General features: G+C 52.5%; 2 protein-coding genes across 5 annotated transcripts in view; one reads left to right on the top strand and one right to left on the bottom strand.

The window, feature by feature from the left end:
* Positions 1 to 7,663, bottom strand: part of HIP1 (huntingtin interacting protein 1) — a 34,540-nt gene extending 26,877 nt beyond the window's left edge. For 3 of the 4 annotated variants that reach the window (XM_088066150.1, XM_014255102.2, XM_088066151.1), the window contains exon 1: positions 7,519 to 7,663. In XM_088066150.1, coding sequence (XP_087922276.1) covers positions 7,519 to 7,635 — 117 coding nt within the window. In that variant the 5' untranslated portion in view covers positions 7,636 to 7,663. Of the gene's footprint in view, positions 1 to 7,408; positions 7,468 to 7,518 lie in introns of those variants that run through there. The other variant, XM_088066153.1, reaches the window with a different exon arrangement.
* Positions 7,664 to 11,205: 3,542 nt separating this feature from the next.
* On the top strand, positions 11,206 to 17,557 carry TRIM50 (tripartite motif containing 50). The gene is made up of 6 exons (XM_005525994.3): positions 11,206 to 11,758; positions 12,359 to 12,454; positions 14,244 to 14,474; positions 14,579 to 14,601; positions 15,067 to 15,179; positions 15,680 to 17,557. Exons 1-6 carry the CDS (start codon positions 11,339 to 11,341, stop codon positions 16,249 to 16,251), a joined length of 1,455 nt encoding a protein of 484 aa, XP_005526051.2. The 5' UTR covers positions 11,206 to 11,338; the 3' UTR covers positions 16,252 to 17,557.
* Positions 17,558 to 17,595: the final 38 nt, after the last annotated feature.

Below are 17,595 nucleotides of genomic sequence, written 5' to 3'. Positions count from 1 at the left end.
AAGCCGCTGCTAGCACAGTGTGTGGGCAGGGAGCCAAGCTCCATTATCCCTCCTGCCTTTACAGGAAGCCACTTGGTTGAGTTGTCAATATAGAGATTTTCTTAAAAAAAACCCCAAAAAACAACAAAAACCCAGGTTCATGGTGCCATTATCGATCATTTGGTATTTTTAGCTCCTTGTTCAATCCATCCCTGTTGGCAATACAGCAATCCCACAGTCCCATGGAATACACCAGAGGGCAGGGTTAGATGGGATATTGGGAAGAAATTCTTCCCTGTGAGTGTGGTGAGGCTGGGTAGAGCTTGGAGAAGCAACCTGGTCTAGTGGAAGGTGTCCCTGCCCATGGCAAGGGGTAGAGTGAGATGGTCTTTAAAGTTCCTTTCAACCCAAACCATTCCAGGATTCTCTGCTGTGTGAGTTCAAGCTTTCCATATGCTCTTTTAACAGTCCCTGCTTCAGCATCCAATACCTCTCCAGTGCTTGTGGCTGCTTCTGCCACAGGTGATACTCCCACAAAAGCTCTGTAACTTTGCCTGGCTGAGACCACCTGCACTCTGCATGCTCCTTAGGTGTGAGAAGGGCCTGGGGAGACAGCAGGGCTGCAGCAGGGATCTCTGCTGTGACCAGGGTGGAGCCCGAGGTGGAAAAAAATCCAGGACGTAGAGGAAACTGTGTTTCATGTGTTATTGCTGCTTGTCTGAGACGATTGAGGAGGGAATAGAAGGCAAGATTCCATGGTAAAGGCTGCAAAATCCCTTCCTGAGATACAAATATTTGGTTTTCCTCATTTCCTTGTGTGGAAATAAACACCACTGGCTGGAGAGCTGCCAGCATAGCCTTGGGTTCACCCAGCCCAAGGAGAAGGGTTGCATTGTCGTGCTCTGGCCAGCCCCAGCACTGAGGCTGGAGGGGCCCTAAGAGCATGAAACCCAGCTCTGGGTGTGGAAAACATGCCTGTGCCTACTGGAAGCATTACGAAATGTATGGGAGGCCCCACCACATCTTCATGGGTCTCCTCTGGACTCGCTCCAACAGCTCCTCTTTAATTCCTGGAACTGTCCAAAGCCAGGCTGGACAGGGCTTGGAGCAACCTGGTCTAGTGGAAGGTGTCCCTGCCTGTGGCAGGAAGTGGAACAAGCTAAGCTTCACAGCTGCCTTCCAACCCAACTCTCTTGGTGAGTCCATAGCAAACTATTCAGTGTCTGTGTATGCCTTTGAGAAAATAATTCACCTTTCTGCTGTGGACTGGGATAATTTACCTTGCCCTGTGATTAGCCCGGAACAGCACACAATGAATAATTAGTCCAGCCATGGGCTGGACTCACACATCCGGGCTAAAACACTGGCTGTGCTGCGTGTTTCTGCTGTCATCCAGGGAACAGGCTGTCCCCAGGAAGTTTTCTCCTTTGGTGACTGTGCAAAATAAATCAGCCAAGCTGGTAGCAGGGAGGAGGGTTAGGATCCAGCCCTCCCTCCAGCCCTCACGCTGCTGGTATGACCCCCAGCTGCTGACCCTCTGTCCCAGGTTCTGAGGGTACAGAACCAGCAGTGGGTGATGGGATGAGGATGGGCACAGAATCCAGGTGCTGGAGCTCACTCCACAGTGTCATGTGCCAGACAGTGCTGGAGCAGGTGATGTTTATCCTGGCTGCATGTCACGTACATGGGATGATGCAATGGGCTGCAATGGGCACCTTCTCCCCATCCTTGAATTCTCAATCTTTCAGCTTAAATTGTCCCTCCTGCAGCTCCAGACCCTGCCCAGAGGTTTTTTCTTCTGGAAGAGCAAAGCTGGGATGAGTCACCCCCTCCTCATGACAGGTGCCCACATCCCATATACCCTTTCCCACTGTTTTTGCTGGACTTGGGTCACAGCCGGTGTCAGCAGAGGGGACCACACTCAGTCCAGAGCGCTCTGATGGAGAATTTAGTAAAAACCCTGCCTTCCTGGCTGTTTCTCCTCAGCTCTGCAGATGGATGGAGTTAAACTGGACAAATTTCAGAGGGCAAGAACCCCCCTGCACCCCTCAGCACAGGACATCCTTGGTGGGGAAGTACACATTGAGTGAGAAGGGGTTTTTGGGGCAGCAACATCCCTCAGCATCCCTGTCCTCCCACTCAGCCTCTGGTGCAATTCAGGGCAAGGTTCCCCCTTGTCACTTGGTGGTCCAAAACCATCAAGTTTTCCCAGCTACAGAAGCTCCTGAACCTGGTGGCAGTACTTTCAGCAGCAAATCTATTCATCCTCCTGAGGCTTAGCTCCTTCTGAAGTCCATCCCCCCCATTAAAAAAATATTTCAGATATTTCTGCATCTAAAATAGATATTTCTATATCTAGAAAAAAACTCCTAAACCCCTCCATCCCTGTATGCACTAATGAGAAAAGCAGCCCCATATCTGGTACAAGACAAACTATTTTCTTTCCCTAGGGATGGAAATAAATTTCTAAGAGGGACTCTCTGTAAAGAGATGAGATGACTCATTTCTTCACTGCTGAAGCTGAATTCAATCCCCAGCACCTCTAGTTCCCAATAAAAGCCAGGACACTGAAAGCATGGGGGTTCACACAGCACAAAACCCAGGAAGTCCTTTTCCTAGAGATGAAAGGGCCATGAATTAATCCCCTGTATCACCTACTCCCCCAGGATGGGCTCAGCTGCCATCAGCCCTTGCTCCCCACAGCCAAGAGCTATTTTTTCCTGTTCTTGCTAGTGTCAATATGTTTCTTTAAATATCTCTTTGGAGAGGCTGTATATATATAGCCCCACTCTGGTGCTTTGAAAGGAGCCTCATTTCCTGTGTAAGAACTAAAGTTCTTGGCAAAGCTGCCGGTGGCTGCAGCATCTGAACTACAAATTTTTTTTTTCAGTAGTAAATGGTATTTCCTTTACGACTGCAAGTAGGACTGAGCTGGGTCTGGTCTGAAACCAGCTGGGTTGCTGTGTCTGGGAGATACAGGATAATATTCCCAATTATAAAAATGATGGGAGGAAAGGATTCATTGCGTTAATGGGGTTGTGATGGTGGCCCAGAGGTGACACAGCCCATTACAGGGACAGGATGGGCACAAAGCTGCTTTTAACCAGCATTTGGCTGTGAAAAAGTTTGGTTCACATATCAAACAGATTTATTAACTGACAGTGAGGAAAAAAAAACCCCAAACATTTCATTTGCACCTGATACTTTTCTCTTTCTTTTGCACCCTCTCTCTGTACCTGGTTTTGGAGAAGACTCCTCCAGCAGCAAGGCAGGACGCAAAACAGCTTTGCAGCCCCTGTGGGATGGCTCATGGATACTAGGGACATTAAAACCTTCCTGAGGAGATATGGCATCAGCTGCATTCAGAGTTCTGCATGACATGAAAATGCCACACTTTCCCACTGGGAAACCCTTCCCAGGAGGGTCTGACATCCCCAGCACTACCCTGGGAACTCTGATGGCAGGAGTGGAGATGCAGCCAGATCAGCAATCACCTTCTGCTGCAAATATGTCTTTGCAGGGTAATTACTGAGTCATAAACTGCTTTTATTGCTGCACACAGTCCTAAGGACCCAGTGTGTAAATGTGCCAGAGGTAGTGGCGGCTCTGGGCAGCCGAAGTGATCCCTGTTTCCCTTTGCTACTCCCTGAGTTTTCTAGAAAAACCTGCATCAAAAGAACCTAAAATGCAAGATTTTTTATATTTTCTGCAGGAATTTTAAAGAAGTGTCTTGTCCCAGCCCTCACCCTTGTCAGGATGGATTACCCTTGGAATTGTCCCAACGGCACAGGGACCATGCAGCCACATCTGCTGGTATAAAGCCCCTGCAATCATGAGCACTGGGAAACAAACATGGAATTTCTGTAGCTCGTCCCAGCCCCAGGCACTGTCTCCAATCCATGTCTTCATCCCTGGGACACAGCAGGACTCAGAACAGGGCAGCCTGCAGTGGTGTGGGACATTACGGCTCATGATGGAGCACAGCCAGGCACTGGAACAATGCTCAGGATGGGAGACACAAGAGAGTTATTTGGTGACTTTGCAGCCCAGGAGATGAGAACACACCACCATGACGTGCTGCCTCCCTTCCACCGAAAACCCGCAGGGCAGGGACAAGGACTGAAGCTCAGGGCATGTCCTGCTGCAACTTCAAGGGCACTTCCCTCAGTTTTGATGTCCAAGCATCTCTCCTGTGATGGGTTTACAAAAAGAAGGAACAGGTTGGTACAGGAAGAGCTGAGCTGTATCAGGAAGGAGATCTTTCCACACCTCCAGCCTTCCAGGAGTGAGCTGCTGCTTTGCTTGGGCATCTCATACACTACCTCTTTGAGTCTGCAGTTGCACCTGCACTTATGCCCTGCTGGCCATAAACCTGCTGGGAATGAAGGGAAATATCCTATGGCAGTCCAAAACACGAGTGAAGAAACGGGAGAGCCTGACAGAGAGCAGACATCACCCCTGAAGCATCATCCCTGCCCTGCTGAAGTCCTGTGTCTTTCTAACTCCGTTTTCACCCTCAACACTTCAGCTCATCCGACTGTTGAATATCCAGTCTTTGCCAACTAGTCAAGCACAGAAGGAATTTCGCTCCTTGGCTCCATCATGGCACAAGGATGTCTGCGGTGGACAATTACAGCATGGAAAGAGGAAGAAGGAGGGAAGATCCCAAGGAGGGAAGATCCCAAGTACCAACCTAAACAAAGAAGACCTTCCCTGTAGAAGGAAGGACATGTCCAGGACATGCCCCTTAATCCAACCAGGAGACTTTGAAGGGGACACAAACATCAAACACCATGTGAAACACAAACATTTATCTTAAAATATGGCAGGATTTTCACTTGTGGTATTTTTTCTCCTCCCTTGGTGACCTTTGCTGTGCCCAAAGATTTGTGCCAAGGTTGAGGTGTTGAATCACCACATGAAACACCAGCAAAGAGGGAACAGTCATTGCAACACTCCCATGGCAGGGCTGCATCCAGCTCATCCTGATGGCAGCAGAACTGCAGGATTTGGTGTCCCTGTTGCTCAACTTCCTATGAAAATTATCAGCATTGACAAGAAAGGAAAGGAGGAGCCCTTGGCTGTGTCTTGTTCTCCCTCAGCTGCTGTTGCCCAACAGGCAGCATGAAAGGAACACCATGCCTGGGCATGTCCTCAGGTTTCCCACATTTGCATTCCCAGGAAAACTGAGACACTTGAACAACTGTAGGAGCAGAAGAGAGGCCACCAGAAAATTTATAACTGTATGTCTCCAAGCCAACAGATGGATGTTGTCAGAGCAGAGTTGTTATACAATGTAATGACCACCACGGAAGCTTTCCACCACTAGAATATCCTACCATCATAAGATCATCCCACCACCATGGAACCATTCCATCACCAGTTTACCACCACCACCGAAACATTCCACCACCACAGGAGCATCCCACCACTAGACCTCCCCACTACTAGGGTGTCCCACCACCACCACAGCTTCGTAGGGTGCTCTTGTTCTTCCAAACTGAGCTCCGGCCATAGAAATTGGGTACTGCCAACCCAAGCAGGTGTTCCTCAGGCTCCCTAAAGGCCCATTTGGATGTACTTTCTGCCTGTTTGGGCTCTTAGCCCAAAACAGGGTTTGTGATGCATTTTTTGCTGCCCTGAGACAGACAGGCTTGGAGGGGAGGCGAAGGAGTCTGTACATGCCGAAACACAGGGAAATGTTTCATTTTAAAGCCATTTAATGGATGAAACTTTTCTTAAAAGAAGTCACTTTCAAAAAGAAAAAACCCCAAACCCACAAAGTTTCTCTAAAAAAAAACAACCGCAGAAAGAAGAAGTTGGACAAAAGCTGCACGATCAAGACTTCAGGGGTGCCTGGCAAGTTCTCTAAATTGGAGAGAGAGAATTATTCAAAAACGAAAAATAAAGAATGGAGAAAAAAAATGAGTGAGAGAGGGAATTGCATGGAGCTGAAGCACCGAAGAAGTAAAACTCAGACAGGGCCATGCTGTGCCATTAGTCTGGAAATCAGGTAAGGAAGATGAAATCCAGCTCATAGTGATGTGGGGAGTGGGTGCTGCTCCACTGCCCTCTCCACTCAGCCCTCCCCAGGAAATCATGAGTCCTGGGGAGCCTGTGGGAACTCCAGGCCCATGGGACTGTTGCTGACATAAGGGGTTAGAAGGTTCCACTCCTACCTTTAGCAGTATGAGTAAATAATTGATGTCTGAGGTAACCTGAGCGGGAAGGTGAGTAGAGCCGTGCACATGATCCTGCATCCAACTTCACACCCTGGTGGGTTTTCTTCCTGCAAAACCCCCTCAGACCTGATCCTTGGTGTTTATTTCCATCCCTAAGTCATCTCCCGTGTGTTGTTCCCGCTCTGAGCTCATCCAAGTCTGCTCCCACTGGTCCCATTTTTACCCTTGCTTCAGCCACAGTTTCCCTTCCTCTCCTGCAGTAGGTCTGGACAGCTCTGCTTTACTGGTACTTTCCATCCCTGGACATGGAGCAGGGCCAAGCTGTCCCCAGCTCCCTCTGCTGCCATCCCGCCCTCTTCACCCTCCCCATGCCTTGTCCAGGCATATTCCCAGCTGCTCCAAGCACATCCTTTCCCCAAATCAACAGCTTTTTTCCACCAAAGTACCCCTGCTGCCTCTCCAGCTTGGCTGCCACCTTTCCTCTGTGCTGGACATTAATCCATCACCTAAAACCTGAGTGAAGGGCCCCATCCAGATACTCTGGATGCTGCTGAGATGCAAATTCTGTCTGCTTTTCAACATATCGGTGCTTCTTCCCAGGAGCCATCCGCAGGGACAGACCCTGTCCCCTGCCCTTTCCACACCTGATGCCTCTGAGTGATACGGGAGCAGAACCCAGTGGGGTGACCAACACCACTGGCCAAAGCGCCACTCCACGTTCCCTCCAGCCAGCAGAGACACAGCCTATGTGTGCCCAGGGTGGTTCCAAGGACAGGGTGCCACTGTCCTGGGCATGATGCCTGGCTGTGTTTGGGCTTGAAGACCTGGCAGGGTAGAGGCCAGGCTGAGCAGCCACTTCTGGGCAGCGGCATCCCGGGTGCCACTGCACTCCGATGTCCCCGGGAGTTCCTCCAGGGCTGGCTTCAGCTCCAGCCAGGGGCCCCGGGGAGTCCCCATCCCTGTCCCCCATGGTGACCCACTGCCCTCCGGGTGTGTGGGGCCAGCCCCGTCAGTCTCCCCACACCTGGCGCAGCCCCGCCCACTGCCGCCAACCCAGTTCGCCTGGAGCGGCCGTGCCCACCCAGCCGAGTTCCGCCCCTTGTGCCAAAACCTACCTGCGGGGCAACTCGAGCTGTCCCCGCCCCCGGCTCACCTGGGATGACCCCGCCCACTCAAATAACCTTCGCCCACTTTGGATAATCCCGCTCGCTCGGCACAGCCGCGCCACGCTGCACCGCTCCAGGTACCTGTCGGGCGGTTCCCATCGGAGCACGCCCCAGCCTGGGCCCATCTCCTCAGCTGGCACCTTCTCTTCCCCGCCGTTCGCACACCCCGCCCCGTCCTGTCCCGCCCGCACCTGGGCGCGCTCGAAGCTCTCCCGCTCCGCCTCCAGGCCGCCGCCGCCCGCCCGCCGGCTCAGCACCTTGGGCAGCGGATTGGACACCTGCTTCATAGTGCTGCTCACGCGCTCCATGGCCGTCCCGGGCCCGCCACCGCCCCGGCCCCGGCGCCCCGCGCAGCGCCGCCGCCGCGCGCGCCCCGCGCCATTGGCCCGCCCATCTGCCACTCACGGCGGGCCACGCCCCTCGGGCACCACCCTTCCACCCGAAGCTCTGCCCACCTGCCCGGCTTCTCATTCTCATTGGCTCCCGACATAGCCCTGGGAGGAGCGGCCGGGAGGCCCAGCCCCTGCGTAGCATCCGCCAACATCATTGGTTCGTCTGGACGTCAGTCAAAGCTAGCTCCCGCCCCCGAGGGTCCTCGGCCCCCTGCCCCGCCTGCAGGGACCGCTCCTTTGGCACCGGCCACCCGAGCGCCGTTCCCTGCTGTAATTGACACCTCCCGCTCACACTTGGGTGTCCCGCCCCGCCCGTCACCGCTGCGGGGCGTGGCGTCCCCTGGCGGCGGTGGGGATGCCGGTGATGCCGGGGCCGCGCGGGCATCGGGCCGTGCTCGGGCCTCTCCGACCAGGGCTCGGCCGCGCACGGGGCTCCGCCGCGGGGTCCGCCGAGCCCGAGGAGCCGGTGTCGAACGGTTCTGAGCCGCGGCTGAACCATCCGGGTCCGCAGGGGTCCTTCCAGGTCGTCCGTTCGGCCTGCGAGGCTGCGGCCCCTCAGCCGAGCCCAGAGTGCGACTACGGAGGTGCCACGGCGCCATTGCCCCGTCCCTGCTGCCCGTCTCAGGCCCAGCCCGGCCCCCTTGGCAGGCCGTGCTTGGCGCACCGGGTGGCTCAGGGTTCCCCAGCCCTCCTGGGTAGGGGTGGGGAGGCGGCTCCGCCGTCGGTCAGCGCGAGCAGGGCCCCGGTAGCCTGCGGAAAGGTTGTGTGGGGCATTTCCTTTGTGGGATCCGGGCCGTGGGTGGGAGCTCTGCAGGAGGATGCTGCAGGCACAGCTGGCAGAGTACAGAAAGAAGGCTGTACCATTGGCAGAGGGGCAAAATGTGGTTACAGGTGTCTGAAAAAGGAGATAGGAGATGTGAGAGAAGGATTTTGCTTCCCCTGAGCAACTGGACTGCTTTAACATAACCTGATCTGAGCCTGTGTCTCTGGTCCCGTTGCTCTGATCAGAGGTTTGTGTAGGGTTAGACTGGATATCGGGAAGGAATTCTTGACTGTAAGGGTGGTTGAACCCATGGCACAGGTTGCCCAGAGAAGCTGTGGCTGCTCCATCCCTGGAAGTTATCCAGGCCACATTGCACGGGGCTTGGAGCAGCCTAGTCTAGTGGGAGGTGTCTCTGCCCATGGCAGGGGGTGGAACAGGATTATTGGAAATGATACAACTTCTAAAATCTTAAACTAACTTTAGTCAGGGGTTTTGTTCATCTTTGCCCAGAGGGAAGGGAATGGAAGTTTCTTTTCAAGGGACTGTTTCTTGGGCAAGGTATGATGAGCTTAACTTCTCAATGGATTGGGAGCTGCCAGAGGATGCACAAGAGATAAGTGACCATTAGCAAACATCAACACCTGAACATCCTTCCTGGTGTGTCGGAGACACCTGGTCTGGGAAAAGATCATAAGAGAAGAATGAGAACCTGATTAGCATCGAAAGTGAAGGGATCAATAGCCAACAGTGAACCAAATAGTAAGAACTGTGTGACTTGGGACCAATAAACATTGAACCAATGAATTTCTCTGTGTTTTGACTGTATAAGTATGTGAAAAAGCTAGAAAAGAGACATGTGTGATGGAGTGATTTTTTTTTTTTTGCACAACCCAGACAGTGTGTGGATCAAATGACTTCTGTTGCACATCCTGGCCAGAATAAAGTAATGCTTGAGTTCTCTAACACTAAAAATTGTTGGAGAGGTTTTGTTTTTCCTGCTGTTTCAGTGACAGGATGAGCTTTAATGTTTCTTCCAACCCAAATCATTCCGGGATTCTCTCAACCTGGTGAATTGCTGACTCCTGTAATTTTGACCAGGAATACCATCCTATTCCAGAGGCGAATTTCTCACTTGTAACATTTCTGCAGTATTGGGAGAAATTGCTTTTTTTGTGAAGGGACTGAAACCTGAATCCCCAGATATGGCAATTGGGCCGTGCTGGGGTCATGCCAGCTTAAAAGCGGATCACAACAAATCAGTGACTTTGCTCCAGGTGGGGAGGAACTGTGCAAAACACTTCTGGGGTGATGGGACAATCTGGGAGCAGCTGTTTAGGATGTGGGCTGTCAGGAGCTCTTGTATAAGCAATTCTCCCAGCATAACTCGGTTTTGTGGCTTTTCAGCTGAAATAATTGCCACACCAGGACCTTCCTGGAGCTGCCCAGCAGGGTGTGTGACAGGCTGTTTGCATCATGGGCCTTCCCAGTCCCTGTGCATTAGATACCAAATCCCAGCTGATAGGAAATGCACAGAGCAGCAAGGCCATTCCTCCCACTGTGGCTTGTCTCAACTGCCTGTGTGCATTCTCCTTAATGTACTTTCTGGAAACCTGCCTCCTTCCTTGGAGCTGCTCTCAAGGGAGGTTTAATGGGTTTGATTCAGCCACTGTTACAGTGAGGTGATTAATAATTGAAGAAATTACATCATTGCTGAATAGAGATGGAGGAAAGGAAGATCAAAGGAGGGCACTAGACAAAGGACAGTGGTATCCTTGTGATGTGGACCTCTCCAACCTTCCACCTCACTCGGAACATCCTGCTCCTGGAGCCCATGGCAAGGGACCACTAGGCTGAGGCCTGGTGTAGCTCCTCCCTACTACGGAAGAGCAGAGTCACATCCTTTTCTTCCCTAGCCAATACTCTGCTCTCTCCAAGCATCACTTCTGCAAGGACCTGCTCTCATGGACACCTCTGAGACATATTCTATTTTCTCATTGCCTGGGAATTTGGCAGGGTATCCAACTCAGTGTTTAGTTGAAGGTTGTGCAAAGGCAGTCTTCATTTATTTGACATTTTCAGTGAAACTTTTCATTCTCCTTTGTACTGAATGTGTTGAAGTTATTTTTGTATAATAAAAAGGAGTAAAACTTGCAACTTCTCCCAGCAGTTCTTGGGATGCTCCACAGAGACTGAGGTGCTTAGCAGTGGCCGGAAAGGGGTCAGGGCTGACACTCGAGGGTCTGTGGGTGATGGGGTGACACCTGGCTGTCCCCCAGCCCCTCTGTGCATGCATGGGAGAGCACTTATCCTGCCTGTCCCTCCTGCCCCCGGCACATTCCCAAGCTCCTGGCTCTCTGCAGTGGGTGGATGTCACGGGGGATGTTTTGGCACAATTGTTGGTGTGGCGAGGGGTCCCTGACCTTGGCCAAGGTCTTTGGGCAGCAGGCAGATGCCAAAGGGGTTCCACGGGCTGCTGACCTCAGCCAGCACCAGACCCGACCCCACCTCCACCACCGTCCAGGGGCTGTCCCTGGCCACGGGTTATTTCTGGTGCTACCTAATCTGTCCAGCTCTCCCCGCGGAGTTCTTCTCCGGCTTTGCCCCGCCGGGCTGGAGGCAGTCCCAGCCTTTGGGGCTGGCTGCAGCTGTCCCGGCCGGTGCCAGCTCCTCCCCCCGGCCACACGGAGGCTCCGAGGCCGGTGCTATCCGGCAGCAAGGCCGGCTCGTCCTCCAGGCTTTCATGGCACCGCCGGTACTTGCTCGCCGTGGGGCTGTGCCAGCCGTGCCTGCCTGCGAGCCCGCCTTTGCTGGCTGACGAGGGGCGAGGCGAGTGGCCGTCGAGAGCAGCGGGCCAGCATGGCGCTGGCAGGTGCCCTGGGGCGGCTGCAGGAGGAGGCCACCTGCCCCATCTGCCTGGAGTACATGAACGAGCCGGTCAGCATCGACTGCGGCCACAACTTCTGCCGAGGCTGCATCGCCAAGCACTGCCAGGACAAGGGGCTGTGGGCCGACGGGCCCTTCTCCTGCCCGCAGTGCCGGGCCTCCTGCCACCGCAGCGGCTTCAGACCCAACCGGCAGCTAGCCAACATTGTGGAGAGCATCCGGCAGCTGGGGCCCGAGCTGGAGCCGGGGGTCCCCCTGTGCCCCCAGCACGACGAGCGCCTGAAGCTGTTCTGCGAGGAGGATGAGGAGCCCATCTGCGTGGTGTGCCGGGAGTCCGCGCAGCACCGCCCGCACGCCGTGTACCCCATCGAGGAGGCGGTGCACGTCTACAAGGTAGGGGAGGGTGGGACACCGGGACCCCTGTCCTGCCCCGCAGCACTCCGGCATGGGGTGTGCATACCCCCCATACACACCCCAACATACCCTGTGGCATCACTGGGAAAGCAGAAGGGGTGCTGCAGGCGGTGACGCCCCCCTCCAGCCGCGCTCGCTGCAGGGTTGAGGCTGGACCACATTATCTTCCAAACTGTTGATGGACCCAGGCAAACCCTGTCCGTCCAGCTCAGGGAGGCAGCCTGGCTCCCTGCCCATTCACAACCCCTGCAGAAGCTGAGCTGGTGGATTCCTGAGGACATTTTTTACCTCGATGGAAGGATGCTGGCACCAAAACCCCACATCCCAGCTATGATCCTGGCAGTGCCACCCTCCACTTTGGTCTCCAGAACCCTAATAGTGAGGGAAAACGTAGGGGAAACCTGAGGTGCGTGGGGAGGGTTAACTGCGAGTGGAGTGAAGAGCACAGCTGCTTGGTTTGTGTGCCAGTGCTGGCACCGCCTGGCACCGGGTCAGCGTCTCCCCCAGGCAGAGGGGACCCAGCCAACCTGCAGTGCTCAGCAGGTTGGGGTGAGCTGAGCCCATTTTTCCCCTTTCCAGGTCAAACTCCAGAAATCCCTGGAGAACCTTTCACAGGAAGTGGAGGAGGTCAAGAAGCGTGAGTCAGCAGAAAGGATGAAAACCCAGGAGTGCAAGGCAGGTGCCTGTCTTAATTCTTAAAGGACGAGCGTCAGAGATATCAGGATTAAAAAAAAAAATAATCCCACCCTGAATGGTCTTGTGTGGGGACACAGATTTATCATTTTCTCCAGGCTGTGTCCCTGTGTCCCGCTGTCACTTGTAGGAGCAATGCTGGAAGCCAGGCTCAGTAACTATGTATGGCTCCATAAAAAAGTTTGCAAGGAGCAGTATGCCAGGTTCCCTGGAATCATGATGACTTTATGCTGGTTAAACAAGTAAACATGGGCTATTTTTTATTGCCTTTTGTTTTACATATGCTTGAGTTCCAAGCCAGGCATGAGCTGTGTGGTGAGCTCTACTCCACAGCAACAGGAATCAGAAGTATTTTCATAAGAAAAGAAAAGCTGAATTACTGCACTTCTGCTCGACTTCAGACAGCTCTGGGAAGAGCAGATGCCAGCACACAGCTGCATTTCAAGTCCTGTGAAATGAAAGCTGGAACGTAAAAGTAACTGAAGAAAAGGAAATGAAATGCTGGATGAGTTATCCAGCCCTGAATTTGAGATGATGGTTAATCACTTCTGGCAGGGAAGGCAGGTTTCTCTGAACTCCCCTAGTTTTTCGCTCAGCTCCCTTGCCTGTGTCAGTCCAGACAAGTGGCAGTGGGTTTTGAGGCTGTCCCTATGAGCCCTCTGTCCCCATTGGAGCAGAGGGACAGAGATTGTGAGAGCTGTGTCACTGTCCTCTGATCCACTTGAGTCAAGGCTCAGGGCCATGGCCCAGCTGCCTCCAGCTTTCTCTGGTTGCGGGGAAAAAAGCAAAAAGTCGCATATGTATGGTGGTGGGAAGAGGCTGTCCTGGCTTATCAAGTCTTCATGACTCAGGTCCAAGGAATGCTGTACTTGGATGGGAAAAAAAATGGAGTTCAACTTCCTTTCCTTTATCTTATTTGTTCTGAGGTTTCCTGTCCCAAGCTCACCTCAGAGTGTCTTTCTGCAGCTCCGGGTTTCCAGACTGTTTCTAGGGATGAAGTGAAAAACCCTAAAGCACTGGCAGACCCTGCCAGTTGCTGGCTCTTCACCTTCTAGCAAGACCCAGGGAAGCTTCTGTGCTCTGCCTTTCCATCCTTCCACAGCCCCATGGCTTCTTTACATGGCAGATAGAGACAGGACATGAGGGAACTGTCTTAAACAAAAAAGGAGAGATTTAGATTAGAGATAAGAAAGAAGTTCCTCCTTGTGAGGGTGCTGAGGGTGCACAGGATGCCTGAAGAAGTTTTGGCAACCCCATCCCTAGAAGTGTCCAAGGCCAGCCTAGATTGGACTTGGAGCAATCTGGTCTAGTGGAAGGTGTCCCTGCCTGTGGCACGGTGTGGAAGCAGATGGTATCTAAGATCTCTTCCAACTGAAACCATTCCACGATTTTATGATTTTTCCACCTCTTGCCCTTTACTGGAGATTTTTCCAGCATTGTCCACCTGCCCAAGCAGTTTATTAGCCTGGATTTGGCTGGAGGTATGAGTTGTAATAAAAACCTACCCCAACATCTCCTTGCAGCCCAACACATCCCAGACATCTGGGGTCCAGCTGAACAGAAATGCCCCAGGCAAAGTCCTGCTGCTGGTAAACTGAGGATGTGAAGTGGGAACTCCAGTGAGGTGGAAGCACAAATTTGCTGGTTTTTAAATTCATGCACTTACCACAAAAATGCAGTGTTTTCGCACGGCCTGATGCCGGGCATGGATGCTGAGCATCCAACTCAGCATCCTGGATAACGTTCACCCCATGAATCTTCTTATCCCAAGGAGACAGTAAAGAAAAAGCGGGAGAGGATTGTAAGTGAGTTTGGGAAGCTGCATCGGCTGCTGGCTGATGAGGAGAAGCTACTGCTCCAGAAGCTGGAGGAGGAAGAAAAGCAGATTCTGCTTTTGATCAACGAAAACCTGGCCAGGCTATTGGAGGAGAAGTGCTTGCTGGAGGAGCTGATCCTGGAGATAAAGGAGAAGAGCCAGCAGCCAGCTGATGGGCTGCTCAAGGTCAGGCTTTGCCACCAGCACCACTAACTCAGCCCTGGTGCCTTTGTCACCTGGGTAGGTGGCTTGGCCCAGACAAACCCAGAGTTGTTTTTGTCTTTTTCTAGGACATGAAAAGCATCCTGACCAGGTGGGTGATTTTTCCCAGTAGGTGCCATGATTATTCCTGGTAGGTACTCATGATCATTCCTGGCAAGTACCCATGGTTGTTCCGAGCAGGCATCATGGTTGTTCCTCCTACTGTCCTGGCTGCCTCCAGGCTTTGAGGCAGATATTTGTGTCTGTTCCACAACAACCACCCCATCCTCCCTGCCCAGTATCTGCTTTGGTCCTCCTGGGGTAGCTTCCTGCCTGCCTGCCTGCTGCCCTGCCCTGCCCTGCCCTTCCTGGCACTGCTGCTCCCTGTATCATTTAACACTGATCTCATTTGGATTGCCAATATGCAAGCAATTATCCCTAGTGCTCTTCCCAGCCAGAGCTCCAGGGAGGCACTGGATCTATGGAGCCAAGAGAAGGGCATTAACCCCCCTCCCAGCCAGAAAGGGGCCATGGTGCAGGCTCTGAATACAGCCCATGGGCATCCCTCTCTTTCCAGGTGTGAAGGGGTAAAGTTCCAATCCACCAAGGGTGTGTCTGTGACCCTGAAGGAAAACTACAGCATTCCTGAGCGCTGCCTGGGCATGAGGGACATGCTGAAGAAGTTCAAAGGTGAGGGCACAGCTCCTGGCACATTTGAGCTCTGGTTTCCCCCAGAACCCTGGGGCACAGGGAGGTTTTTCCAACAAGCTTTGTCCAGCTGCTCCCAGTTTATGCCCTGATGAGTTCAGACTGGTTTCATGAAGATCTTTGTTGTGGTCTTGAATGGATTGTGAGGGGACCCTGAAGCCCAGGATGTCCCTCAGGGGTTTCAAGCACCGTGGTGTTCATGACCTCTTGCTTTCAGTGTTGGCTCTTTCTGAAGCTGTGGAACTGCCCTCATTCTGCCCTGGCTCTACAGCCTGACACCAAATATTTTGACACGTCTGATTTTCTGTATTGCACTTCCCCACTGCCAGGAAGTGCTGGGAGCTGTGCAAAACCGCAAGCAAATAATTGCATGACGTGGGATGGTTTGGGAGAGCCCAGCATCCAGGTCACAGGCACCTGCTTGTGTCTATGCCTGCATATGCCTGAAGTCTTGTCCATCTTCCACCCTTCTTTCTCTCCAGTGGACGTGATTCTGGACCCAGAGACGGCGCACCCAGACCTCACTGTCTCCGAGGACCGCAAGAGTGTCCGGCGCGGGAGCAAGAAGCTGCTTCTGTCCCTCTTCGACAACCCCAAGAGGTTTGGCACTGCCCCCGTGGTGCTGGGCACTCCGGGCTTCTTCTCGGGCCGCCACTACTGGGAGGTGCAGGTGGGAGACAAGCCCGAGTGGGGCCTGGGGCTGTGCCGGGAGGCTGCTGTCCGGAAAGGCTCTATCCTCTTCTCCCCCAACAATGGCTACTGGGTGCTGCAGCTGCAAAACGGGGGCACCTATGAGGCCCTGACTGTGCCCGTCTCCCCCCTGACCCTGAGCGTGAGACCCCGGCGCATTGGGATCTTCCTGGACTATGAGGCAGGAGAGATCTCCTTCTACAACGTAAGCGACCGCTCCCACATTTACACCTTCACTGACAAGTTCTCAGGCAATCTCCGGCCCCTTTTTTTCCTGGGTGCCTTTTTGGGGGGTAGAAATGCAGAACCCTTGGTGATCTCCTGGGTCAGGGACCCACAGGGGACTGGATGCATCATTCTGTGAGAGTGGCTGCCCTGGTTTGTCACTGGTGGGCAGAGACCTGGGAACACAACCAGCTTCTCCCCATGAGTGGGGCAGTACTAGGGAAAAACCTCAGTGCCCTGGTGAGTGTCCTCGCAGGATTCTCACATGGTTCTGGCTTCTGTGTGATCTGGCACACAGACATCCACTGTGTGCCATGTCTTGGAAAGGCACTTTGCACTCCCCCTGATCCCTCCCAGCCCCACCTGAGCCTCCTCTCCCTACTCACCATCCACCCTCTGTGTCAGCTCAAGGTCGTGCCTCCCCCAAGCTGCCTCCTGCTCTGCTCCCCTGTGTCCCACAGGTGTTTATATTTGAAATCTCAAATCAGTATGAAAATGCCGTGGAGCGAGCTGAGCATTTTTGTGTGGACTGCACCAGAGAGCCAGGCAGGAGGAACCCAAATCCTCCTTGCTGATCCAACAGAGCCTGTTCAGAGCAGATCACAACATTCTAAATACCATCAGTGGTGTGGGAAATGCCATCAGGGATGTGGGAAATTACTTCACTAAAGTGGGTTCCATCTCTTTCAGCTCCAGAGGGAGACCAGGGGAGATATTTCCTTGCAGGGGCAGGTCCTGCCCTGGGCTGGGTCTGGCATGGTCATCTCTGAACAGGCATGTCCAGAGACAAGCAGGTTTTGGAGTCAAGGTATTACTGAGAGGAAATACCTGCTAAGCTTCATGTCCCAGCTAAATGAGAGCTTAATGAGATAATTCTAAAATACTTGCAGTGAAACATATTTTTTTCATCCTCAGCTCTGGAAACAGCTGAACCATTTTAGCTATAGCTCTCAGAAAGCTTTCCCTAAAACAGACAATGTGTTAAATTACCTAAAGGTAATATTTTGATTGACTATAATGGAGCCAGCATCAGAATTTAATGAGCTTCCAGTTGTCATAATGAATGGAGATTAAATACCTTATAAAAAGCTTGAGACAAATTACCTGAATGAAATCTCTACCCTTCTCACGACTCCTCCTTCATGGCTTTTCTTGTTATTATTTTGCAAAACAGGATGTTCAGATACAGAAAGCTTATAGGAGTTTTGCCAGTGTGGAAAATGAAATAAAGAACTTTTTGTCACTATTAAAATTTCAACTACTGTAATCCCAAAGGATTGTAATGGAGGCAAACACAGAAGGTTCTTACAAAAATATTTATTTATTGACATCTGAATTGAATATTATGTCAAAAATGTACTTACTTAAATACAGAAAATATAACCCAAGTCTACAGGTAAAAAAACCAAATATATATATAAAATAAAATTATTTTTTATCTCAGAGTAATTGCACCTGATCCCTCCCCTATAAAAAATTAAAT

Source organism: Pseudopodoces humilis, chromosome 23, assembly GCF_049639895.1.
Source record: "Pseudopodoces humilis isolate 2021_Gansu_Grassland_sample_001 chromosome 23, ASM4963989v1, whole genome shotgun sequence".
In the NCBI taxonomy this organism is placed as follows: Eukaryota; Metazoa; Chordata; class Aves; order Passeriformes; family Paridae; genus Pseudopodoces; species Pseudopodoces humilis.
This window is presented reverse-complemented; position numbering and strand designations above follow the sequence as displayed.

Coding starts and splice junctions, on each gene's coding strand:
- TRIM50 (XM_005525994.3), top strand. CDS start 11,339: ATGGCGCTGGCAGGTGCCCTGGGGCGGCTGCAGGAGGAGGCCACCTGC. Junction 12,455..14,243: donor TGAAAACCCAGGAGTGCAAG/GCAGGTGCCTGT, acceptor TCTTATCCCAAG/GAGACAGTAAAGAAAAAGCG. Junction 14,475..14,578: donor CAGCTGATGGGCTGCTCAAG/GTCAGGCTTTGC, acceptor GTCTTTTTCTAG/GACATGAAAAGCATCCTGAC.